The 21,174-nt window shown below is 43.9% G+C and overlaps 1 protein-coding gene across 4 annotated transcripts in view; it reads right to left on the minus strand.

Annotated features, from left to right (window-relative positions):
- Positions 1 to 1,820: 1,820 nt before the first annotated feature.
- The window catches only part of LOC145393038 (uncharacterized), a 72,110-nt gene continuing 52,756 nt past the window's right edge, over positions 1,821 to 21,174 (minus strand). For 3 of the 4 annotated variants that reach the window (XM_080267377.1, XM_080267374.1, XM_080267376.1), the window contains 8 exons: positions 18,890 to 18,932; positions 16,973 to 17,087; positions 16,330 to 16,428; positions 12,950 to 13,096; positions 11,241 to 12,320; positions 9,578 to 9,664; positions 5,625 to 5,762; positions 1,821 to 5,020 (listed from right to left, as the gene is read on the minus strand). In XM_080267377.1, the coding sequence (XP_080123503.1) occupies positions 4,856 to 5,020; positions 5,625 to 5,762; positions 9,578 to 9,664; positions 11,241 to 12,320; positions 12,950 to 13,096; positions 16,330 to 16,428; positions 16,973 to 17,087; positions 18,890 to 18,932 (1,874 nt within the window). In that variant the 3' untranslated portion in view covers positions 1,821 to 4,855. The remainder of the gene's footprint in view (positions 5,021 to 5,624; positions 5,763 to 9,577; positions 9,665 to 11,240; positions 12,321 to 12,949; positions 13,097 to 16,329; positions 16,429 to 16,972; positions 17,088 to 18,889; positions 18,933 to 21,174) is intronic. The other variant, XM_080267375.1, reaches the window with a different exon arrangement.

Raw genomic sequence — 21,174 nt, forward strand, 5'->3', positions numbered from 1 at the left:
TGAACACAAGATGTACCGGGTATCTCAAACAATCTCTTTGTTGTCCGGACTATTCAAGAATTTCATGATATCAGCTGGTTAACCAGACTGAACCAGTTACCTGACATCATGGGAACTAACCATGGAAATCTACCAGACACAACATCAACCGAGCAGTATATATGCTCAGATTTCGTAGAGCATAGAGACAGAGAACCCGAGAGTACGTTCGAGGGCAGAAGGCAGGAGATAGGGTCAGCCAAGGCCCATAAAACCCTCGGCTACGTTCGTCCATATTGGCGGCAGCGGTGAAGGGGTTAAGAAGCAATATGCAAAATATATATCTTAGGAAGAGGTGTTACGAAACCTCCGAAGCGAATGAAAATACGAGCTAAAAACTTGAGAGCAAACCGTGGTGTCATCGGGCAGTGAGATGCTGGCCCAAATATAGCCAACGCTCAGATTAAGTCAGGTCTTAGTTTGGTGCTGATGCTGGAGGTGGTGATGGCTGTGGTGATGGTGATGATGGTGGTATTGTGTAGGTTGTGGTGGTGGGAATGGGGGATGTTGATGATGGTGTGGTGTGGTGTGGTATGATGGTGGTGGTGGTGGTGTGGTGTTTTATAGTGATGCTGGTGGTGGTGGTGGTGTGCTGGTGTATGATGGTGATGATGATGGTGGTGGTGGTGGTGGTGGTGTGGTGTTGTATGGTGGTGGTGTTGTATGGTGGTGGTGTTGTATGGTGGTGGTGGTGTGGTGTTGTATGGTGAAGGTGGTGGTGGTGATGGTGTAGTGTTGTATGGTGGTGGTGGTGTGGTGTACAGTAGTTTCTGGTGCTGGTGTGATGTGATGTGGTGTGGTGTAGTGTAGTCTTTGATGGTGGTGATGGTGTGTTGTGGTGCGGTATGGTGTCAGTGGCAGCCTAATGGCTATGTGGTGTGGTGTATTTGGTGGTGGTGGTAGTGGTGTCGTGATGATATAATTATATTCGTTGTAGTGGTAGTGGAGAGAAACCTAGCAGTGACGGGGTTAATGTAGTGGGGGCTAAATCAAACTCCACCAGCCCGAAAAGTCTCTTCTAAGCTAAATCGCCAGGAGGCAGCATAAACAAAATAACAGGTATACCATTCTTTACCCAGAGAGTATAATGCCGTCTTTTATATTTTCTTGCCACCATGAGACAATTTAATTCTGCTTATGGGGAATCTGTCGTTGTAAGCTTTACCATTGACGGGTTAAATCATTTTGCGTGAGCATAGGTAAAATGACAGGTCGTCCCACGAAGTTTGAGGGTGAAAAAAGAACTCTTGTACTTACGTAAGGCTGATGCGGTGAAAGGCCACTTGAGCGTAACTCCTTCCATCGGACGACGTATTTCGTAATTTTGCTATGCAGTAGTATTATAATTAGTACCTAGTAGTAGTAGTAGTAGTAGTAGTTGCAATTCTGGGTTCATCTGAATATTAACTCACTGGACTGCAGGCTGAAACAGCCCACCACTCTCCTTTTGGGGGTAGAGAGGGAGTTGAGGGACCTTTGTACAACCAGGCAGTGGAGCCGCCCAGTCATATCGGTGCCACCACGTGAAAGCTCCCTTTCCAACACCACGCTATCTCCCTACGACTATATTCAACTTAGAAATTTCGAACTGAAGGGGTTGGATATAGTCTTTATTAACTTAGTCTCAACTCCAGTGCTCTCTTAAACTTTATAAAATCTGGTGGTAGTGGGATGGAATGCTTCACTGTAATCAAGTGGCCAGTATGATCGACAGACGGGAGCGAATATAAAACATTTAAGATTTCTTACGTCCTGAATGGGAAAGAAACACGAAGTCACAGAGAGATTTATTTCATTAGTTAGTGGGAATTACACATTATCAGTAAAGCCATGATAAAGTTGGTTATAGATACAGCGACCATTGTAGGCGACTCAGTTATACCCACCAGGATTCGATCCCAGGCCTGTCATGAGAGACAAGGGTCTGTCCTCCATACCAGCATTGCCTGCTATTTGAACTTGGAAGATCAGGGCTTGATTCCTAGGAGGTATGACCGAGGGTCGTATTCTAGGTGGCATAGGAAACTTCGCAGCACATCTTCTTTGTCGATTTATTTTGCATATTATACCCAGATATCCCTTATATGTTATTTATCCTATGTCGTTTTAATGTCGACTTAGTTTGTATCAACATCAGAGATGATACTGAGGTGTTATGTGCAGAGAAATGGCTTAGGGAGAAATGCACAAAATCTCCAAAGCCACATAGAATTCGACCTTGAGATAGTTTTCCTCGTTGACCAGTGCAGGGTCTTTGGTGAGGATATATAAAGAGGGTGCAGGGTCTCTCCTCACAATGTCACTCCACCTTCTTAGGGAGTCACATATGGTTTCTGCTCCACACAATGTCCGTGATACTTACAGGTATAGAGTGTATGGCAGACTTTTAGCACCAGCGCTAAAAGACACATAGGCTGATATACAAGTACAAGCGTAACATGTCAGACATCTCAGATACAAAAATTATACAGTTCCTCTCAGCGGAGGTTTCTTATCAAGTCTCAAGATTATATATATACACGAGTACGTGTCGCCTGAACAAACTCCAGGTTAGGGCAAAACTTAACCTACTGGTGCAAGTGTGCGGGATGGCGGTGTGAGTCAGGGATGAAATACTATGTCCGTGAGAGTGTAACATCCAGGAATCGAACCCAAACCCACCAGGTGACAGGCCTGTATATGTATCTGTATTTTTTATCAATCCATGTTAGGTGCACTGCACGGATTGAACTACCTCCTGCAAGGGCGAGTGATAGCCAGAAGTAACCCTTCCCTGTGCGGGTGAAGTACGAATGAGGAGGGGATATCTGTAGGTAAAGTGCTGCATGTAAAAGCTGAAGTTTTGCGATGGCCATTTTTATGTGTGGTAGAGCTTTAAAATTTCACACTCGGACCAACTGTGATATGACTGACGGACTACCAACCTTCACCACCTCTACCTCCACCACCTCTACCTCCACCACCATCACACACACCACATGTGACGAGCACCGCTACAACCATATATAGTCAGTGACCCAAGAGAGAAAAGGATACTCTTCTTCACTGTATGACTGGGATTGCTCTGGTCTCACCTGCATTGTGAGTCTCCGCTATAGAGGTCCCCAAGTTTGAGGATGAAGCTCCTCCTCTCTCTCGGCCCAGGAGTTAAACAAAGCAAGAAAACAAATTTGATGTGAGCTTCATAAAAATACATATTTGGCAGTCAGGGATGGGGAAGCTGATCATTACGTCTTGCTTACAGAGTCTTCGTCAGAGCCATTCATGTCACATTTACTGGGCAAAATGTGAATGAATGAATGGAAGCATAATCATTTAATGTCTCTTGGCAGAGACACGACATTCGTTGAAGTCTACGGAGTAACATAATTCGGCTCCTTGGCGGCACGTGCCTTTATTTTTACACTTCTTTAATGTACAGTTTTTAATTTGTTTTAGAGATTAACCTGACTGAAATGCTTAATTATCACATTATAAAAACTGAGAGTTAGATGCTATCCATATACACACTTTTGGCAGCAAGAGTAGTGATGTTCGATAAGTCATTCTCCAGCATAAACATAAATGCAACAAAAGATCCTCGATCTCTTCTGCAGCGAGGGTGAGGACAGACAAGAGGAAGCAGCTGTTGCTCTGCTCCCGGCCACAATATTTACAGTGGATAAAGTTTTCATCTTCTCACTTAAATACAAACTGGTGTGAACATGAAGTGACAACGGGGGGATTCTTCAAGTTCATCTCTAAAGACACGTGAGAAGAGACCAAAGAGATGAAGTTCTGTAACAGTTTAAGGCAACAGGTGATTTAAATTGATCACTAAACTGGCATGAAGAGGAAGCACGAGCAATATCGATAAGGATTAGACAGTCAGTATGTGATCTCACAGGAGGGTTGAAAATACGAAAAAAAAAAAAAAAAAAAAAAACGTAAACTTTGCATATCTCACAACAAGTGAGAGTACAAGAGTATTAAAGCTATTACACATACATCAACTGAGGTAAACAGATGTGGAAGAGTTCAAGAAGGTACTATGACTGTAGAAAATTTATCAGCAGGAGTACAACGAGAGTAGAAAACTATTCAAAAGTAGCTCAGTTGAAAAATTAGAGTATCTGTTATATTTAGATTCATCAAAAGTAAACAGAAGTGAGCTTTGTAGAGGCAGTACAGAAGTGGGAAATTATCATAATTTGGTTACAGTATCTCAGGCTTAATGGAATATAAGAAAGCATTAGAAAATCTATCTTTCAAGTGTGGAAGTGCTAGAAATTGTCAGTAAATGTACTTTAAGAAGGTAATATTGCTCGAAAAGGTGTGAATATTCATATCTCGAGGACTGAAAATAATAGTATTTTTAATATATAACTATATTTCAAGAGGCTTAAAAATACCATAGACTTATTCGGTAACCAGCAGAATTACAGTTGGGGACAAAAGTTTGCATGCTATTTCACCTCTGCTATCTCTCACTTTTCTCTGCTGGCTAAAAATCCTAAGGTGAGAAAGGCTTAGTGTATTTCTTTTACCATAGATGAATTTCTTTAATATGATGCATCAGAGAGTAAAGTAAAAGACATATGATGCATTAGAGAGTAAAGTGACAGACATGTCCTATGTGTGAACTAGACGTATACTTGAACAGGTGAACTTTTGTCCCTAACTGTACGACACAAACAGCTGGATGGGGAAGCAAGATGGCTGCCCCTGGTGTTCACTCGATACACAAATGGCTAGAGGAGGAGCAAAATGGTTGCCCCTGGTGTTCACACGATACACAAATTGCTAGATGGAGGAGCAAAATGGCTGCTCCTGGTATTCACATGATGACGCATGCGCCGCCGCAGCAGAGGGGCAGACAAATTGGGACCATGGTCATGCCGCCCTTAGACTCCGAGTGTGAGGAAGATTCCTTGTATCCGGCGGAGCGCTCGGCCCGCCATTTGGCCCTTCCGCGTCGCCCGCCCTCCTTCAGGGTCATGGTCTGCGGAGAGGGAAATGATGATAGTGAAGAGAAGAAGAAGAAAAAAAGAAGAAACACTGAAATATTCCGCATAAAATAACTGCACTGCTTACTCTAACTTGGTCTAGAACTGCCAGGTCTTCATCTTGAATGCTGAATTGTAGCAATAGAGAGACACTAGAAAATATGATGCTAGTCACAAAGAAGTGCTATGGAAACTATAGAAAGCCACATCTTTGTCTTTGGCACTGAGCTACATGAAGTCTATCCTTTTATCATCCATTCCTTTTTTTTTTTTTTTTTAAATTTCCATGTGAGAAACATAGTGGCCTGGGGTTAGGCTATTCAGTCCCAGCATTTATGTGAGGATGACCAGCCTCACCAAATCCAGAGTGGCATTATATGAGCAGTAAACTCCAATCATCCGTTTGATGTAAACCTTCACGGGCTTTATTCGGTTGCCTGTGATGACAGTAGAGGGAGAGGGTTGATTAACGTACATAGTTTCATTGTAGACAAGGAGCTCAGCCTAGCTCTCGTCATTATGTAAGCATTAAAGCTAGTTCTAAAAATATCACAAAATAGTGTTCCTCAGGAAAGTAGTAGAGGGAGAGGGCTAACTTACGTGCATTGTCTCATGGAAGAGCTCATGTCCGGGCGGGTAGTAGACAGGGGGCCCTGCCTTGTTCTTGGTAGGTTCCCTTTTGGGCTCCGCTTCAGCCTTCGCACTGGCTTTCGCGTCCGCCTCCGCCCGTACGGACACCTAAGGGAGTGGGAGTGGGGGTAAATTTTTCTGTATTTTATATTTTCTTTAACTCTTAAAATCACGTTACGTGTTTCATTAGTTTATTCTTGCTACCTCGAGACTATTTGATTAAGCTTTTGGAAGACCTCTTGTAGCAGCCATTAGTACGGTAGTAGTAGTAATAGTACTAATAGTAGTAGTTGCAAAAAGCTCATATGAATATGAATCCGGTGGACTGCAGGTCAAAAATGCCCTCCTGCAGTCCACCATCCTCTTGTGGTTGGATAGAGAGGGAGTTAGGGACGCTTGCATAACCAGGCTGCAGAGCCGACCGGCTATGTTGTTGCCACCACGAGGTGTCCCTCTCCTGCACAGGGAGACCTCTTGAATTCAGTGAGGATAAATGAAGACGAGATATAACCTTTCCAGTTGGACAAATCTTTCCACTGCTGAATACAAATGTACATTCAGAGAGACGACTATCCTCCCAGTTCCGTCTGAAGAAAATTTACAACTAGTGAAGTACAATAAAAACCGTATCTCTACCGGTGCATGTTTCAGATGGTTCGATTTTTCCGCTTGTGCATTCGTCAACTCTGGGAAGAATCTTGTACTTCTATGATTTGAAAAATGTGTCGTCGGTCTCAAGAGGTTCAAGTTTAGAGGAAGAAAATGGACATGAATGAATGACAGAAAAATAACTGATAGAATGGCTAATATCATTATCCTCGTCCTCCTTTTTTCATCGTCTTCAAACTAAGGAGAAGAAAACAGAAACGGTGTTCTAAAAATGCAGTGGATAAAATTTTTATCATCGTCATCAGTAGCAGCAGCATGGAGGAGAGGTAGTAGTAGAATGGATATGTACAGTAGGATGTGGAGATTGGCCTGGGAGGAAGGCAAAGTCCTGAAGGATTGGTAGTCAAGCATAATTATTCCCCTGTACAAAGAAAAAGGAGAAAAAGAAGTGTGTGGTAATCATAGAGGCATTTGTCTTCTTAGTGTAATAGATAAATTATATGGCATGATACTTACTGACAGAGTTAGGGAAATGACAGAGGAATTAGTTGGAGAGGATCAGGGAGGTTTTAGGAAGGGAAGAGGTTGTGGAGATCAGGTATTCTTTCTGAGGTCTTTAGTGGAAAAGTTTCTAGAGAAGGGAAAGAAGTTGACTGCGGCTTTCATGGATTTGGAGAAATCATACGACAGGGTGGATATACAAGGAATGTGGAAAGTGTTAAGAATATATGGAGTAAAGAGTATGTATGAGAGTGCCAAGGCTGCAGTGCGTGTGGATAATGAACTGAATGAATTTTTTAAATCTGAATATTGGATTGAAACAGGGATGTGTCATGTCCCCATGGTTGTTCAGTCTGTATATGGATGGGGTTATAAAAGAGATACAAGGTAAGGTAGTGGATGTTGGAGCGGCCCTGGTGAGAAAGGGCAGTGTTTGGAAACTCCCTGTGCTGTTGTTTGCAGATGATACTGTATTGTTAAGTGAAGACGAAGGAGAACTGCAAGGCTCGGCGAATGAGTTTGATAGTGTAAGAAACGGAATCTAAAGGTGAATGTAAGCAAGCTTAAAATTAGGGTCTTCGAGAGAAATGAAGCCACTGAATGTACAATGAGGTTGAATAAGGAGGAAATGTAGAATGAGGGTGCTTCTGAGTACAGTACAGTACTTGGGTAGTGTGATGAGCAAGGATGGAAATTTAGAGGGTGAAGTGCTTGAAAGGGTACAACAGGGAAGAAAGGCTGTCAGTTCTTTGAAAGCAGCTATAAGGAACAGGGAAGTGAGCGTGGAAGTAAAAAAGTCTCTGCATGACAATACTGATACCAATCCTAACGTATAGAAGTGAAGCTTGGACCATGTTGGAAGGACACAAGTCAAGAGTGAGAGCACTGGAAATGAGTTATTTGAGAGGAGCATGTGTAGTTATGTGGAGAGACAGACTGGCAAATGAAGAAATGAAGGAGCGTTGTGGTGTGATTATGGGTGTGATAGAAAGCATTAGAAGAAATACATTAAGGTGGTTTGACCTTGTGGAGAGGATGGAGAGCGAGAGGCTAACGAGGAGAGCGTATGCGAGTGAGGTGGAGGGGAGGGGAGAGGGAGGGGGAGGCCGAGGATGAGATGGAGGGATTGAGTGGAGAGGTATATGAGAGAGCGGAGTGTGAGCTTGGAGCAAGGCAGTGAAATGGCATTGGACAGGGCGACGTGGAGGCGATTTGTTTGTCGCCACCCCTTGCGGGATTGGGGCGTCTGGCATGGATAGATAGATGAATCATCATCATAAGAGAAACAAGTAAAAAAGACGATTATTGAACAGGAAGTGATCGAGTAACTGTCATCATCATTGTCCGTTCTCCATCATCATCATCATCAATCATCACCATCATCGTCATCATACCCATGTTTACATGAGGAGAGATCTCTGCAATGCTCTCTGATTTCTTTAGAGACATGACTCAGAAGAAGTAAAGAAGGCCCAGGCACAATCCTCCAAATGTCAGACAATCCCAATTCCCAACCCTCAAAAAAAGAATAAAAGCAAAAGAAGAAAGAGAACACACACACACACACACACACACACACACACACACACACACACACACACACACACACACACACACACACACACACACACACACACACACACACACTGTACGAACTTACCTGACTGTCCACGTCGGCATGAAAAAAGTGACAAAAATTAGTGGAAGTATTGCGGTACTGTTGAATCCTGTATTACCCCTGGTTGGTGTAGGGGACTGAGGCTAGGCTGCTGTTGTCCATAGCATGTAAAAATGTGATTGATCTACGACCTCAGTGTATTACATATTATGATCGTTATTGACATTTTTCTGGCACAGCACTGTGTAATCTGAATTGACTTTTGTAGCCTACTTATAATAAAATTTTGTGTGTGTGTGTGTGTGTGTGTGTGTGTGTGTGTGTGTGTGTGTGTGTGTGTGTGTGTGTGTGTGTGTGTGTGTGTGTGTGTGTGTGTGTGTGTGTGTGTGTGTGTGTGTGTGTGTGTGTGTGTGTGTGTGTGTGTGTGTGTGTGTGTGTGTGTGTGTGTGTGTGTGTGTGTGTGTGTGTGTGTGTGTGTGTGTGTGTGTGTGTGTGTGTGTGTGTGTGTGTGTGTGTGTGTGTGTGTGTGTGTGTGTGTGTGTGTGTGTGTGTGTGTGTGTGTGTGTGTGTGTGTGTGTGTGTGTGTGTGTGTGTGTGTGTGTGTGTGTGTGTGTGTGTGTGTGTGTGTGTGTGTGTGTGTGTGTGTGTGTGTGTGTGTGTGTGTGTGTGTGTGTGTGTGTGTGTGTGTGTGTGTGTGTGTGTGTGTGTGTGTGTGTGTGTGTGTGTGTGTGTGTGTGTGTGTGTGTGTGTGTGTGTGTGTGTGTGTGTGTGTGTGTGTGTGTGTGTGTGTGTGTGTGTGTGTGTGTGTGTGTGTGTGTGTGTGTGTGTGTGTGTGTGTGTGTGTGTGTGTGTGTGTGTGTGTGTGTGTGTGTGTGTGTGTGTGTGTGTGTGTGTGTGTGTGTGTGTGTGTGTGTGTGTGTGTGTGTGTGTGTGTGTGTGTGTGTGTGTGTGTGTGTGTGTGTGTGTGTGTGTGTGTGTGTGTGTGTGTGTGTGTGTGTGTGTGTGTGTGTGTGTGTGTGTGTGTGTGTGTGTGTGTGTGTGTGTGTGTGTGTGTGTGTGTGTGTGTGTGTGTGTGTGTGTGTGTGTGTGTGTGTGTGTGTGTGTGTGTGTGTGTGTGTGTGTGTGTGTGTGTGTGTGTGTGTGTGTGTGTGTGTGTGTGTGTGTGTGTGTGTGTGTGTGTGTACCAAAGACCTACCTGGTTCTGAGGCAGGAGAGGCTCGTGGTCCGCTGGGTCACGTCGCTTGGGATGGCGGCCTGGAGGACCTCCGTGGGGACCCCCATCCTGGGAAAGGAGAGAGAGAGAGAGAGAGAATTAATGGTGAGACAAAATCAGGGTGGGGGAGGAATGTCGTGGGGTCATTTGAAGATGATGAAGTCGTAGACTGAGAATTAAACTGAAGGATAAGGTGAGGGAGTACCGTATATGAGGAGGGAGTGCGCGGGAAGAAAGATGTAGAAGTGGGACACAGTGAGGATGGTGAATCGTGGTGGTGGTATTAACAAAGTGAGGAGCCATACAAAAAAAAAGATGGAGGGATAATATGAAGGAGGGTGGTTTGTCATGGGAAGGGTCGTTGCTTCAGGGGAATACAATTACCAGGAGTTACCTTCTAAATGTTTAAAGAAAAGCATTATCAGGCACTAGTAAAACTAGCTCCAGATTTACATTTTGTTGATCACTTATCTAACTTTGTCCGGTTGACTTTTTTTTCCCTTGAATTAAAAGGCGGAATTGGCTACATCAAACTGTATCTCACTCACTTTGCGTGGACACTTTAACTGAATGGGTCATCTTGCTTCTTGGCTGAGTTGAGTGCAGACTAAGATAAAGCTATACTAATGTTTATCCATCTAGGTTATACACGTTAATAATGGATGCAATACAATGTTTGGCATGACACTTGTTGTAATAAGATAGCAGCGTCTTTCTCTACATCATACAGCGTTGTGGTAAATTTACATTCAGTATTTTCATGTCACTATATTTTATAATGGACTATCATGCCAGCAACTGGTAACTATAGCTAACGTATAATCCGGTCCTCTACAGCTAGATATATCAACAGTCACTCTCAATCGTAGCTTTACAGAAATATATTACACATCTCTAGCAGACAGTAGCACGCGGTGAGCTACGTGTTTCACTGAGGTTGGCTATGGTGTGGTGTGCTGTGGATTAGTAGTGTCTGTTATAAGCATATGGTCAGGTGTAATTACAGTAGCCATTGTTTATATACTGTACAGTAGCTCTGAGTTAAGGTGTGCGTGACAGAGACGAGACAGTGTGAGTGTGAACAACATTGGCTTCGTTACCTCATAGACCCGTGGAATAGGGGAATGTTTTCGTAAGATCATATCTTTCTCAGATCTTGCAATGTAACGCTGCAAAGTGGAAAATGTGAGTTATTGGGGGTGAGGCAATTGTATCTTGCAATGTATTGCTGCAAATTAGAAAATGTAAAATGGGGTTAATGGAAGTGAGGCAATTGTATCTTGCAATGGAATGCTGCAAAGTGGAAATTATATAATGTGGGTTACTGGAGGTAAGATAATTGCAGGGTTGCACAAATGTTGTCAAGAGGTTGGCAGTGAGTGAGGTCCATATCCTCGTGAGCCTAGGATGCTTTCTATCACCTCTTCCTATTCGATTTATTCTAGTATTTTAGCGATTTATCTTGGTATATATTCTCTTTAATGTTATATACTGTATATATTTTGATACCCATGTAGACTGCATAGATAACGTACAAGAGAGTATTAAGGAGTCGTATGCAGATAGAAGGTGGTAAAGAAGAAAGTCTCCTAAGTTGACGGGAATACGTGGCTAAGTTTATAATGTAAGTGAAGTCCCGGCTTACCTCGGAGTCTGAGAAGGACGTCATAAGGTCATCCACACGGCGGGGGATCTTGCCGTTGTCAGGAGTCTTGATGGGTGAAGTGTTTGGGAAGGGCAGTGGCTCATCCTTGTGCCGCCTTACTCGCTCCAGAGAGTCTGAGTGTGAAGTCCGGTTGATATGGGTGGTGTGGTAGGTGACGTGGTGGTGCGAGTTGGGGATGGGAGGCTCTGGGGAGACAGAGCGGCCACGGCTGGAGTATGGTGTGGAGGTGACGGGTGGCACGTCATTCCCATCGGGTGCCCCGGGATAGCCTTCATGGATGGTGCGGGTGGTGGTGGTCTTGTTGATGGTGATGTTTATGGAACCCTTGGGTCCCCCAGGTTGGCCAGGCTCGGTGTCTGGGCTTCCGGGACTGTGGGGGCGGGCAGGCACACCGGGTGCACCGGGCTTGCGGGGATAGCTGGAGTCATCAGGACTGTCTGGGTCATCATGGGGGCGGGAGCCACCGGTTGTTGTCTCGTTGCGTGTGGTTTTGGTGGAGCGAGAATAGGAGGAGTGGACATTGTAGTTGACTGTGGGTGGCTGGCCAGGCTGAACGGGCTGGCTGGGATGGTTGGAGCGGGAATGGTGGCAGGGGTGACCAGGGTGGCAGGGATGGCCGGGATGGTGCTGGTTGCACTCGGTGGTGGTGTGGGTGTGGTGGCACACCTGTGTGTGGGAATGGCTACCTGGGGGAGCCTGTACAGCTGGGGTGGTAGAGGACAGTGTGGCACCAGGTGGCAGAGTGCCGCCAGGGGGCAGAGGGGCACCGTCTGGTGGCTGCTGGCCAGGCTGGATGGTGTAGTGGTAGGAGTAGTGGTAGATGATGGGTTGTCCTTGCAGTTGTGATGACGGTGTGGGTGAAGGAGCCCCCTCGCTGGGTGGCACTGACTGGGGTCCCGGCACGTTGACGTAGTTGAGTGGCGGCAGCGGCTGCACTCCGCTGCTGCTCTGCTGCCCAGTGTAGGAGTAGATGTAGGCCACGCCAGGCTCCCGTGGGGACAGCTGCGGGGGTGTTGGCATGGGAATTGGTTCCTTCCATGACTGACTGCCTGGAGAAATCTGGAACAGCACACTTTGATCAATACCCAGCCTTAGTGATCAGTGTATTTGCACTACACTGCACACCAAGATCTGCATCACTGGAATGAATAGTGTGTCAGCACTACACTATGCACCATGATCAATAACACACCTGTCAGCAGAAAATGGCTGGTACATGGCCACTGCAGCCCTGATCTGCAGCATTAGGTCACTCCTGCAACTATACTGTGATTCCACCATCGCATTATGTCTAGGCTGAGGCTTTTTTAAGTATGGTAACTAATGTACAAGAACTTGTAAGAAATTCATACTCACTCAGTTATCAAGCGTGAAGCTAAGGCCACTACAGGTGGCATGAAGTCACCAGTTGACTAACAAGTAACAGTGAACTAGTTGAGTAGTAGAAAATATCACTAAAGCAGTGTTAAAACTGATATGAGAACGCCGAAAAGCATGCAACAGCTGACTGAGATAAGACAGTAACAGTCAAAGCAAGAAGTAGCAGTGTTGAGGTACAGGTGGAGTTTGTGAGTCTAGAAACAGAGGGAATGAGAGACAGGGTGTGGGTAGGGCGCCATGCTGAGACAGCTGACGTTGGCGTGAGCGGCCCGGCAACACAGTGGGACCTGGCCTCCGCTGGCACTCACGTTGGGAGGGACACCATAGCCAGGCCAGACCACGGCACATTGCAGCTGCGGCAGTCGGGGCGAGACCGGCCCACGCTGCAACAAGACAGTCGACGCCGGCTGTACTCTGCGACCATAGGCACCCCGGCTCACCCCACCACCACATCCCTCACCAGATATTATTGTTAACATTGCCTGCGGTCACCACATCTCGCCACACTGCGCCACCTTCACTACTAACGTATTAATGCCATCTCACACCAGACACTAAGTAAACCAAGCTGCATGTGTGTGCTACGTGTCTTCGTACGACAATTGAGCTTTTTCTGTGTAGTAATCCAAAGCAGAATCTATGCTACATATGCCACATAGCGTAGTTTCTGTTGTTAATTACCTTACTGAATTAGTTCAATTGAAATTCAGAGAAACATAGCATACATTCATAGCGTGGCTCACGTAGCTCTTGGTATGAGACAGCCTCTGCTCACTAGCCAAGGCAGCAGTTAATTTGGACGACGTGATACAGTCAGCTGGTCATTCGAAACAACTACTAGTCATAACGCGTTACTTGAATTATTCTGAGTAAAAGTTAATAATTGTAAACATAATGCATTCCATCTTAGATGACTGACTATGTTAATGAACGCCAGTAATGTCCACATATTTTTTGTCAGAAATAATGACTCCTGACAGTAAGATATCAGTAAGCCCAGCAGAGTTGCTCGTCCACAGTCTGACTACATCTGGTTAGTGGGTTTTGGAGCACTGAGGTCGCCTGTCTGATGTAGTTCGAAGCCAAGGGTAAGAGCACAATACAGGGTGACACATAGGCAATATTCCCAATGATATTCAGTGTGTTGCGAGGACAGCCTGCCACGTTGCTGATACCCAATTGTTATATTGTTAGCTTTAGCCTGTGCTCCGAGGACAACCAGCAACGTTGCTAATGCCCATATGCTGTGAAATTTAGCCTGTGTTGTGAGGACAGTGAGCCATGTTATTAATATCTTCGTCTCATGTTAATTAGATTGTGTTGCCTGACGACTGGCCACGTTAGTGTGGCCCATTTTTTGGCTTCTTATATAACTCTCTTAATTTGCTTCTATCACTGTTTGTTTTGATTGTTTGCTTGATTCATGGCACAAACTATCAAGAGTGTAGGGGCATTAAATCTATGATGTGATCGTTTTGCTTAGGCAGCACATCATTCGAGTCCATTGTTGATAAGAAAACTGCCTTTTTTTTTTTTTTTACTCTGCCTTGACCTAAAATTGTGACTTGTCCAACTTGAATGCTGATTTATAACAATTCATTAACACCAGAATCGGATCCTAGTCACAGAGAAGTGTGATGGAAACGATGTCGAGCCCTTGCATTATATTTGCTACTGAGCCTCGCGAAATGTGCTGCAAAGGGACGTAAATCTGGGCAAAGTTAAAGTGTGTTGGGTATAGTAAATATTAATCTTTCATATACGATAGACAGGTAATCATAAAAGAAGTTAAAAATGTGCTTAGAATTATAGCAAATGAAATAACAAGACTATAAAAAAGAGGGTATCGTTCGAATTAGATTTGGATATGAAAAAAATTTGTATCTGGGTCTAGTCATGCTGTTTTGGTTAATGACTTTTTTTTCCAGTCTGTCATCTTTAATCATAATCCGTCAGTCTTAGCATATTCTTTAGCGATTTTAATGAGATTTCATGCTTAGTGATTCTAGCACTTTATGAGAGCAAGTTCAGCGATGTTTAACTGAACTGACTCCCCTCTCTGACATTTCCAATCATATACGGTAACCTGTCCTACACAAGCTGGTTGAGCCGTCCTCGCATCACACGAGGAAACTATCACCCAACTGACACAAGGAAAGTAGTTAATGTACCACCCTGTGTAATTATGAGCACCGGCAAATCAAATTACTTATGCTCCTCTCTGTATATGAGGAGTGGCAGGTCCGGTTGAATCCTCGGTTGGGCCGTCCCAGCAACACACAAGAAAACGTCACTTGATTGAAACTGGGAAAATTATCCCTGTGCCACCTTGCATACGAGCAAAGGTGAGTCTGTTGACTTTTGTTTCACCCTGTGTATGTGCAGTAGCGGATCCACTCTATAATTTATGAGCGGTGACCGGTTCCCTGATTTTTGCACCACCCTGTACATGAGCGGTTGCGGGACCAGTTATCGCCAAGGGTTATATTTTGTGTGGCTTTGGAGATTTCAGAACACATCGTTCTTAACAATTTATTCTGCATATTACACCTCAGTATCCATCTGGATGCATTTAATAAAAACTGTGTCGATATTTAAGCGTTATAGCATACACAATAATGTTAAGGTGTACCGTGTTAAATTAATTGCTAAGGAGGACATGCAACGAAGTCTCTTAAGTCCACACAGAACAGAGCTCAATATCCGACCTCAAGCTTTTAGTCATAGTCCCGAGAAGCGAAAGATTGGTCCCGGGTAGCAGGCTGTGTGGCCACTAACCACTACGAGGATTTGGGTGGCAGTGGGAGTGGACGAGCTACCCCCTGAGCCACATTACACCCTCACATACCACACCCCACTCTGATAGACCACACCACACCACACACCCTAAAATACAGTATTACATCATATCCTCGCACATACTACACCACACTCTGATACACCATACCGCACACTAATGTACAGTACTAAACCACATCCTCGCACATAGCCACACACTGATAAACCACACCACACATCCCAACATACAGTACTACATCATATTCGCGCACATACCACACCACACTCTGATACACCATACCACACACTCTGACTTACAGTACCGGTGCTAAATCACATCCTTACACAAAACACACTACATTTTGATACACCACACCACATATCGTAACATACAGTACTACAACACATTCTCGCACTTACCGCCGCACTACTTATCTACACACCACACCACACACCCTAACATACAGTACCAAATTACATCCTCGCACATACCGCCACACTACTCATCCACACTCCAGACCACACCTTCACACACCAGTCCACACCTTCACACACCAGTCCTCGTATACCACAGATCTCACACACTACTACAACTTACCACATCCTTCCTCATCAACACACACACACACACACACACACACACACACACACACACACAACGCTTTATAGGCCATACTACTGCACAGACATACTAATCACTTCAGCTGTAAGGAAGTTATGTTAGGAAGAGGGATAATATTAGGGAAGAGAGTGAGGGAAGGATGTGTGTGTCTGTGTGTGTGTGTGTGTGTGTGTGTGTGTGTGAGGGAGAAACAGATTGTGTATGATATGTGAGTGGGGTGCATGAGAGGCGTATTTCTGAGAGAGTCTGAAGAGCTGTGTAAGAAAAGTGGAAGAAGGAGAGACCAACCTGTGGAGGAGAGGAGAGGGTGGAGGTGGTGGAGGCGGAGGTGGAGGTGTGGTGTCGCTGCAGAGTCTCTCTTCGTCGTGCCTCCTCTTCAATCGTCATCTACCGGAAAATAGTACGAGTATTATCAGTAGCTGAATGTTGAATACCCTCTCTCTCTCTCTCTCTCTCTCTCTCTCTCTCTCTTTTCTCTCTCTTTCTCTCTCTCTCTTTGTCTCTCTTTCTCTCTCTCTCTCTTTCTCTCCTCCATCATCAGTGTACAGTCACATGAGTCCGTTCGTCACTTCTGTCACCTTATTATTACATTATTCCCAGACACTGGAAAGAGATATAGTGGACTGAGGAGTATATTATCATCCACAGGTGGATGATAATAAAAATTTCAGTCCTCAATTTCACAGTGAAGCATCAGTGAATCCAATAAGAAATAAAGGCAAATGAACGGACTTTAGCATTTGACGGTTCAGGGACACGCGTATCTTCCCAGTTCTGTGCGAAGAAAATTTACACCAGGAGAAATACAGTGAAAACCCTATCTCTACTAGTGTGTGTTTCAGATGGTTCAGTTTTTCCGCTATGTATTCGTCAGTCTTTGAGAAAATACTTTTGTCTCTGTCTTTACGTCTGCCAAGCTTTTGTTTCGTACCGATGGCGCTGGTTCGGTGGAGTCCTTGTTCTCGTAGGTCTTCTCGAACCTGTTGCGCCACACGATGCGTCGCACCTCGCCTGGTTTATGGTCGTCTGCTATCATGTGGTCCGGCCTGAGGGTGGAAGAAGGATTAAGTTAGGTCAGGTTAACTTATACAGGGTGGCCCGTCAATAGTGCTCCACTCGAGACTCAGCTGGCGGTATATTGTGTTGCAGGGGCGGCTGAGTAGCTGGTGTGAGTGTGAGTGTGAGTGTGGCAGTGGCAGTAGGGAATGGATAGATGATGCAGGATAGACATTATAAAGCTGACTGAACCGTCCCCGCAACACACGAGAAATCGCCCAGCAAAGTGGAAGAGGAGCGTTGTATATTGGCCACCGTCTGTTTTAGGCAGGGTAAGATTTATTCCATTCCAGATTAAATTTACACTCGACCACGACTCAAAGCCTTCCACACCTGTCCATACTTCTTCTATCTTACTAGATCACTTCTGTTCCAAAATGAGAATTATAATTACATGTAGTAAAGTTAAAGTAATTCAGTGGACTTTATGATATAATGAAGTTGCTTCCTTTCATTCATATCTTACCCTGCCGCACCTTGCCTCAGCTTATCTTATCCTACCTTACTTTGCCTTATTCTGTTTCAACTTACCCTGCTTTGTTTCATCTTGCCATTCTCTACCTGTCCATGTCTTTTCCAGCCTCACCTAATCATACCCTACTTCATCTTACCTTGCCGTTCCTCACCTTACATTGCCCTGCCTCATCTTACCCTGGCGTGCCTCACCTTACCCTGCCTTGCCTCATCTTACCTTGCCCTGCCTCACCTCGCCCTACCCTTCCTCACTTTACCCATGCCAGCCGTTTCGTACCGTATTCTGCCTTACCTTACCTGGTCCTGCCTCGCCATGCATTGACAGCTCCCTTTGGTAACTATGATTTCATTTTGCAGGAAGGACGAGGAAAGAAGGGTTCTGACAGTGATGGAGGCACATCTAGTGGTGAATAAGTGATTATAGTCTCGCTGGATGATTATAATACCGATTTGGACAGTGATATAAGTGATAGGATTGAAAGATATGAAATCAGTCAAGAGGACAGCCTCAACAAAAATTGGATTAAGGTAAGTTGTATTTTATGTTGGGTTTCTCCGTAGGTATAGGGAACAGAGGGTGCTTTTTCCATAGGTATAAGGGGGCAGATGGTGCTTTCCCCGTAGATAGGGGGTAGATGATGCTTTCTTCTTAGGTGGAGGGGGGCAGATGTGCTTAGTATGTGTCTTCCATACTTTGGAGGAACCTCTTCAAATGCTACTTTTTTTTTTTTTTCTGAAGGAGGCGGGTCTCCTCCACCTTTTATACTTTAATTATTTTTCTTGATTCAACTCTTTTTATGTTATTTACTCGTATTCTTATTTGCAGATCTTAATGTTAATTCATATCCTGGTTTTATTGATTTCAGGGATGTTGGTTATTAAATATTTTTAGATATTTTGGTGCCATGTGACCTCCTAATTGCCCGGCTTTGTAATGTTTAATAATTCACTTCAGTTATATGACAAGATATAAAAATAGATAAGGCAGTGTGAAATGTCATTATATAGGTAGCCAAATCTTATTCCATATGGAGATGTGGGATGGAATCGATGTGGGAGTTAAATACTTTGGTTACATTCATACGGTAGCTCGATAAAAAGGACTTAAGGAATTTATTAGTCTCGGTAAAGTAACCAATGATCTTTGTGTGTGTGTGTGTGTGTGTGTGTAAATGAAGGAACCCAAGGGTGAAAGCCTATAAAAGTTATTCCTTCAAAAACAATACAAGAAAAGTCTATCTCGCATGTAATAATAATAATTATAATAATAATAATAATAACTAATAATAATAATAATAATAATAATAATAATACTCACTCGTACTTGCATGTGGGTGTGCCGTTGGTCAGAGTAGCGGTACCTGAGGATAAGGAAGTGAAGATGTAATTCTAGTCAGAGCAGTCTTAATCGCAGCCTCAAGAAAAGATACTGGAATAAGGCAGTACCATTCTGTAAGGGGGTCTCGGAAATTTTCTTCGTTATAATTAATATGTCTAGTAATAAGTAAATATTGTTGGTATGATTATTATTGCCATTATTTCGTTACGTTACTGGATTACTAAACACTTAAGGTAGCACAGTTCGTAAAGTGCAAAGTTAATGGGAGGAGAGAGAAGGGGGGAAGACTCGGGTAGTTTTGGCACCACTATGCTAAATGTTTAACAAACCCAACAACATGCTGTTCAAACACCCAAACATCGGTTAGAAAAACATGCACACGGAAATGAAAATACAGCGTTGTTTTTTGGCACACCAGTAATAGAGATGTTCGTGGTAAACAGAGATATAGAAGAGAGGTGGAACAGAATCCGCCATTGTGATGCTGTTTTTATTATTTTTAAGTCTTATCATCTGTGTAGCTAGTTGATATAATTACTAGGACATCAGTGCGCTTTAAACTAGCCTTGCAAATCCTAAGCAAAACTAGTCATGCATATAAAGAGATATTTACAGGCGCTCCACAATGGCGGGAGTGATTATCTAGTGTCAGCAGAGAGGAATGACAGCTCAGATTCTGCCAGTCCTTTCTAAAGTGTCCTTTCGCGGCCATCAGATCCATCGTATAGTTTTCCTGTTTTTCTTTTGTCCGTCAGTCGGTGGTGGACAAATAACTGTCACTGAATGAAAAGAGGTGGTCAGTCAGTTGTCCAATCATCTCACACAGCTATACTCTTTTTCACTCTAATTTGGCCTAAAACTGCCATCTCTCCTCCTTGAATGCTGAGTTGTAACAGAAGACCAACTCTAGCATACGGTGCCAGTTACGAAGAACTGATATGCAAATTATGTAGAGCCATACTGTTGTCTTTGTCTACCACTAAGCAACGTGAAATAAGCTGCAAAGGATGAAAATCTGGGCCATTTTAGAATAAAAAGAGTATTGTAGCAGTGAGGATGAGCTATGGTGTGTGTGTGTGGGGGGGGGGGAAAGCGGGTAGTGTTTTGTGGTTAAGTGTACATTCATTGACATTAAGTTATTTACAAGACTAGGATTTCGAGCAAATGAAACGTGTTCGTCCTCACTGCCACATAACACTGTCGGCAAACATAACATTATTCCTCTATAGAAATAAAATATCATTAACTACGAATATTTTATGCTATATAGATACTGAAGTGATGGAAATAACATACAGGAGACTATTATGGTGTAATGCGAAACATAAATTGCTAAGAAAGATGTGCTTGATTGCCTTCTAAACTCGTATAAATGGGGCTCTTAGCAAGACAAATTGTCATACTTTAAGTAGCTTGGGAGATTTAGCAATGCCTCTTCCTTAGCAATTTATTCTGCAAAGTACATCTCAATTTCCTCTTGTATATTAGTGATGCTATCCATGTCGACATTAAAACTATTTTAGTAACGTACAAGTGAATGTTAAGATGTAATATGCAAAGTAAGTCGCTTAGGAAGAGGTCCTGCGATTCCTCTAACGCCATTTAAGATTCGGACGAAAATATGGCTGAGACTCACAGACAGGTTTTACGATCAGTACCCATTTTTTTAAATACCATGAAGGAGAGTGCAGAATCTTCTCATGTCTTTTACAATGCGACAGGGAATGAATCGTAGTTTGTTGTGAATCTCCGACCATCACAAAATCATCGTGTCAGCACACCACCATGGAACTGCTTACACTAAAAGCCCTTATCAAGAACAGGGATGGACAACTTACCGCCACAGATCTGTCACGTCCGAGTCCAGATTAGGACGTCCATGTGTTTTAAAGTAGCCATACATTACGTACATTTTTAGTTTTTACAATAAATCGGTGGGTGTTTCTAGCAGCACAGTGGTAGAAGTTGTCCAGTCCAAGCTAACTATAGCCACAGTTTTTAAGACAAATATATGCCAGAAAATTCTTGTCAGAACTATAATGATTGTGTCTGATGAGAGCTAGAGTGGAGAGGGCACAGTCCAGATGCAGCTGGCTAGGTATCAGGCCAGCGTCGGGGATTGCAGGGGGTTTATGTGGGACAGAAGCTTTCATCACAGCAGAGCAACAGTACCTCGGTTGCCTTTACTTCTGTTTGCAAGCGTTACCAAGATGGGCGGGGTGAGCGTGGGCATATACGTACACACACCACACATATGCATACAC

The sequence above is a fragment of the Coenobita brevimanus genome, chromosome 23 (assembly GCF_032717465.1).
Source record: "Coenobita brevimanus isolate Jiangsu-jjx chromosome 23, ASM3271746v2, whole genome shotgun sequence".
Taxonomy (NCBI): domain Eukaryota; kingdom Metazoa; phylum Arthropoda; class Malacostraca; order Decapoda; family Coenobitidae; genus Coenobita; species Coenobita brevimanus.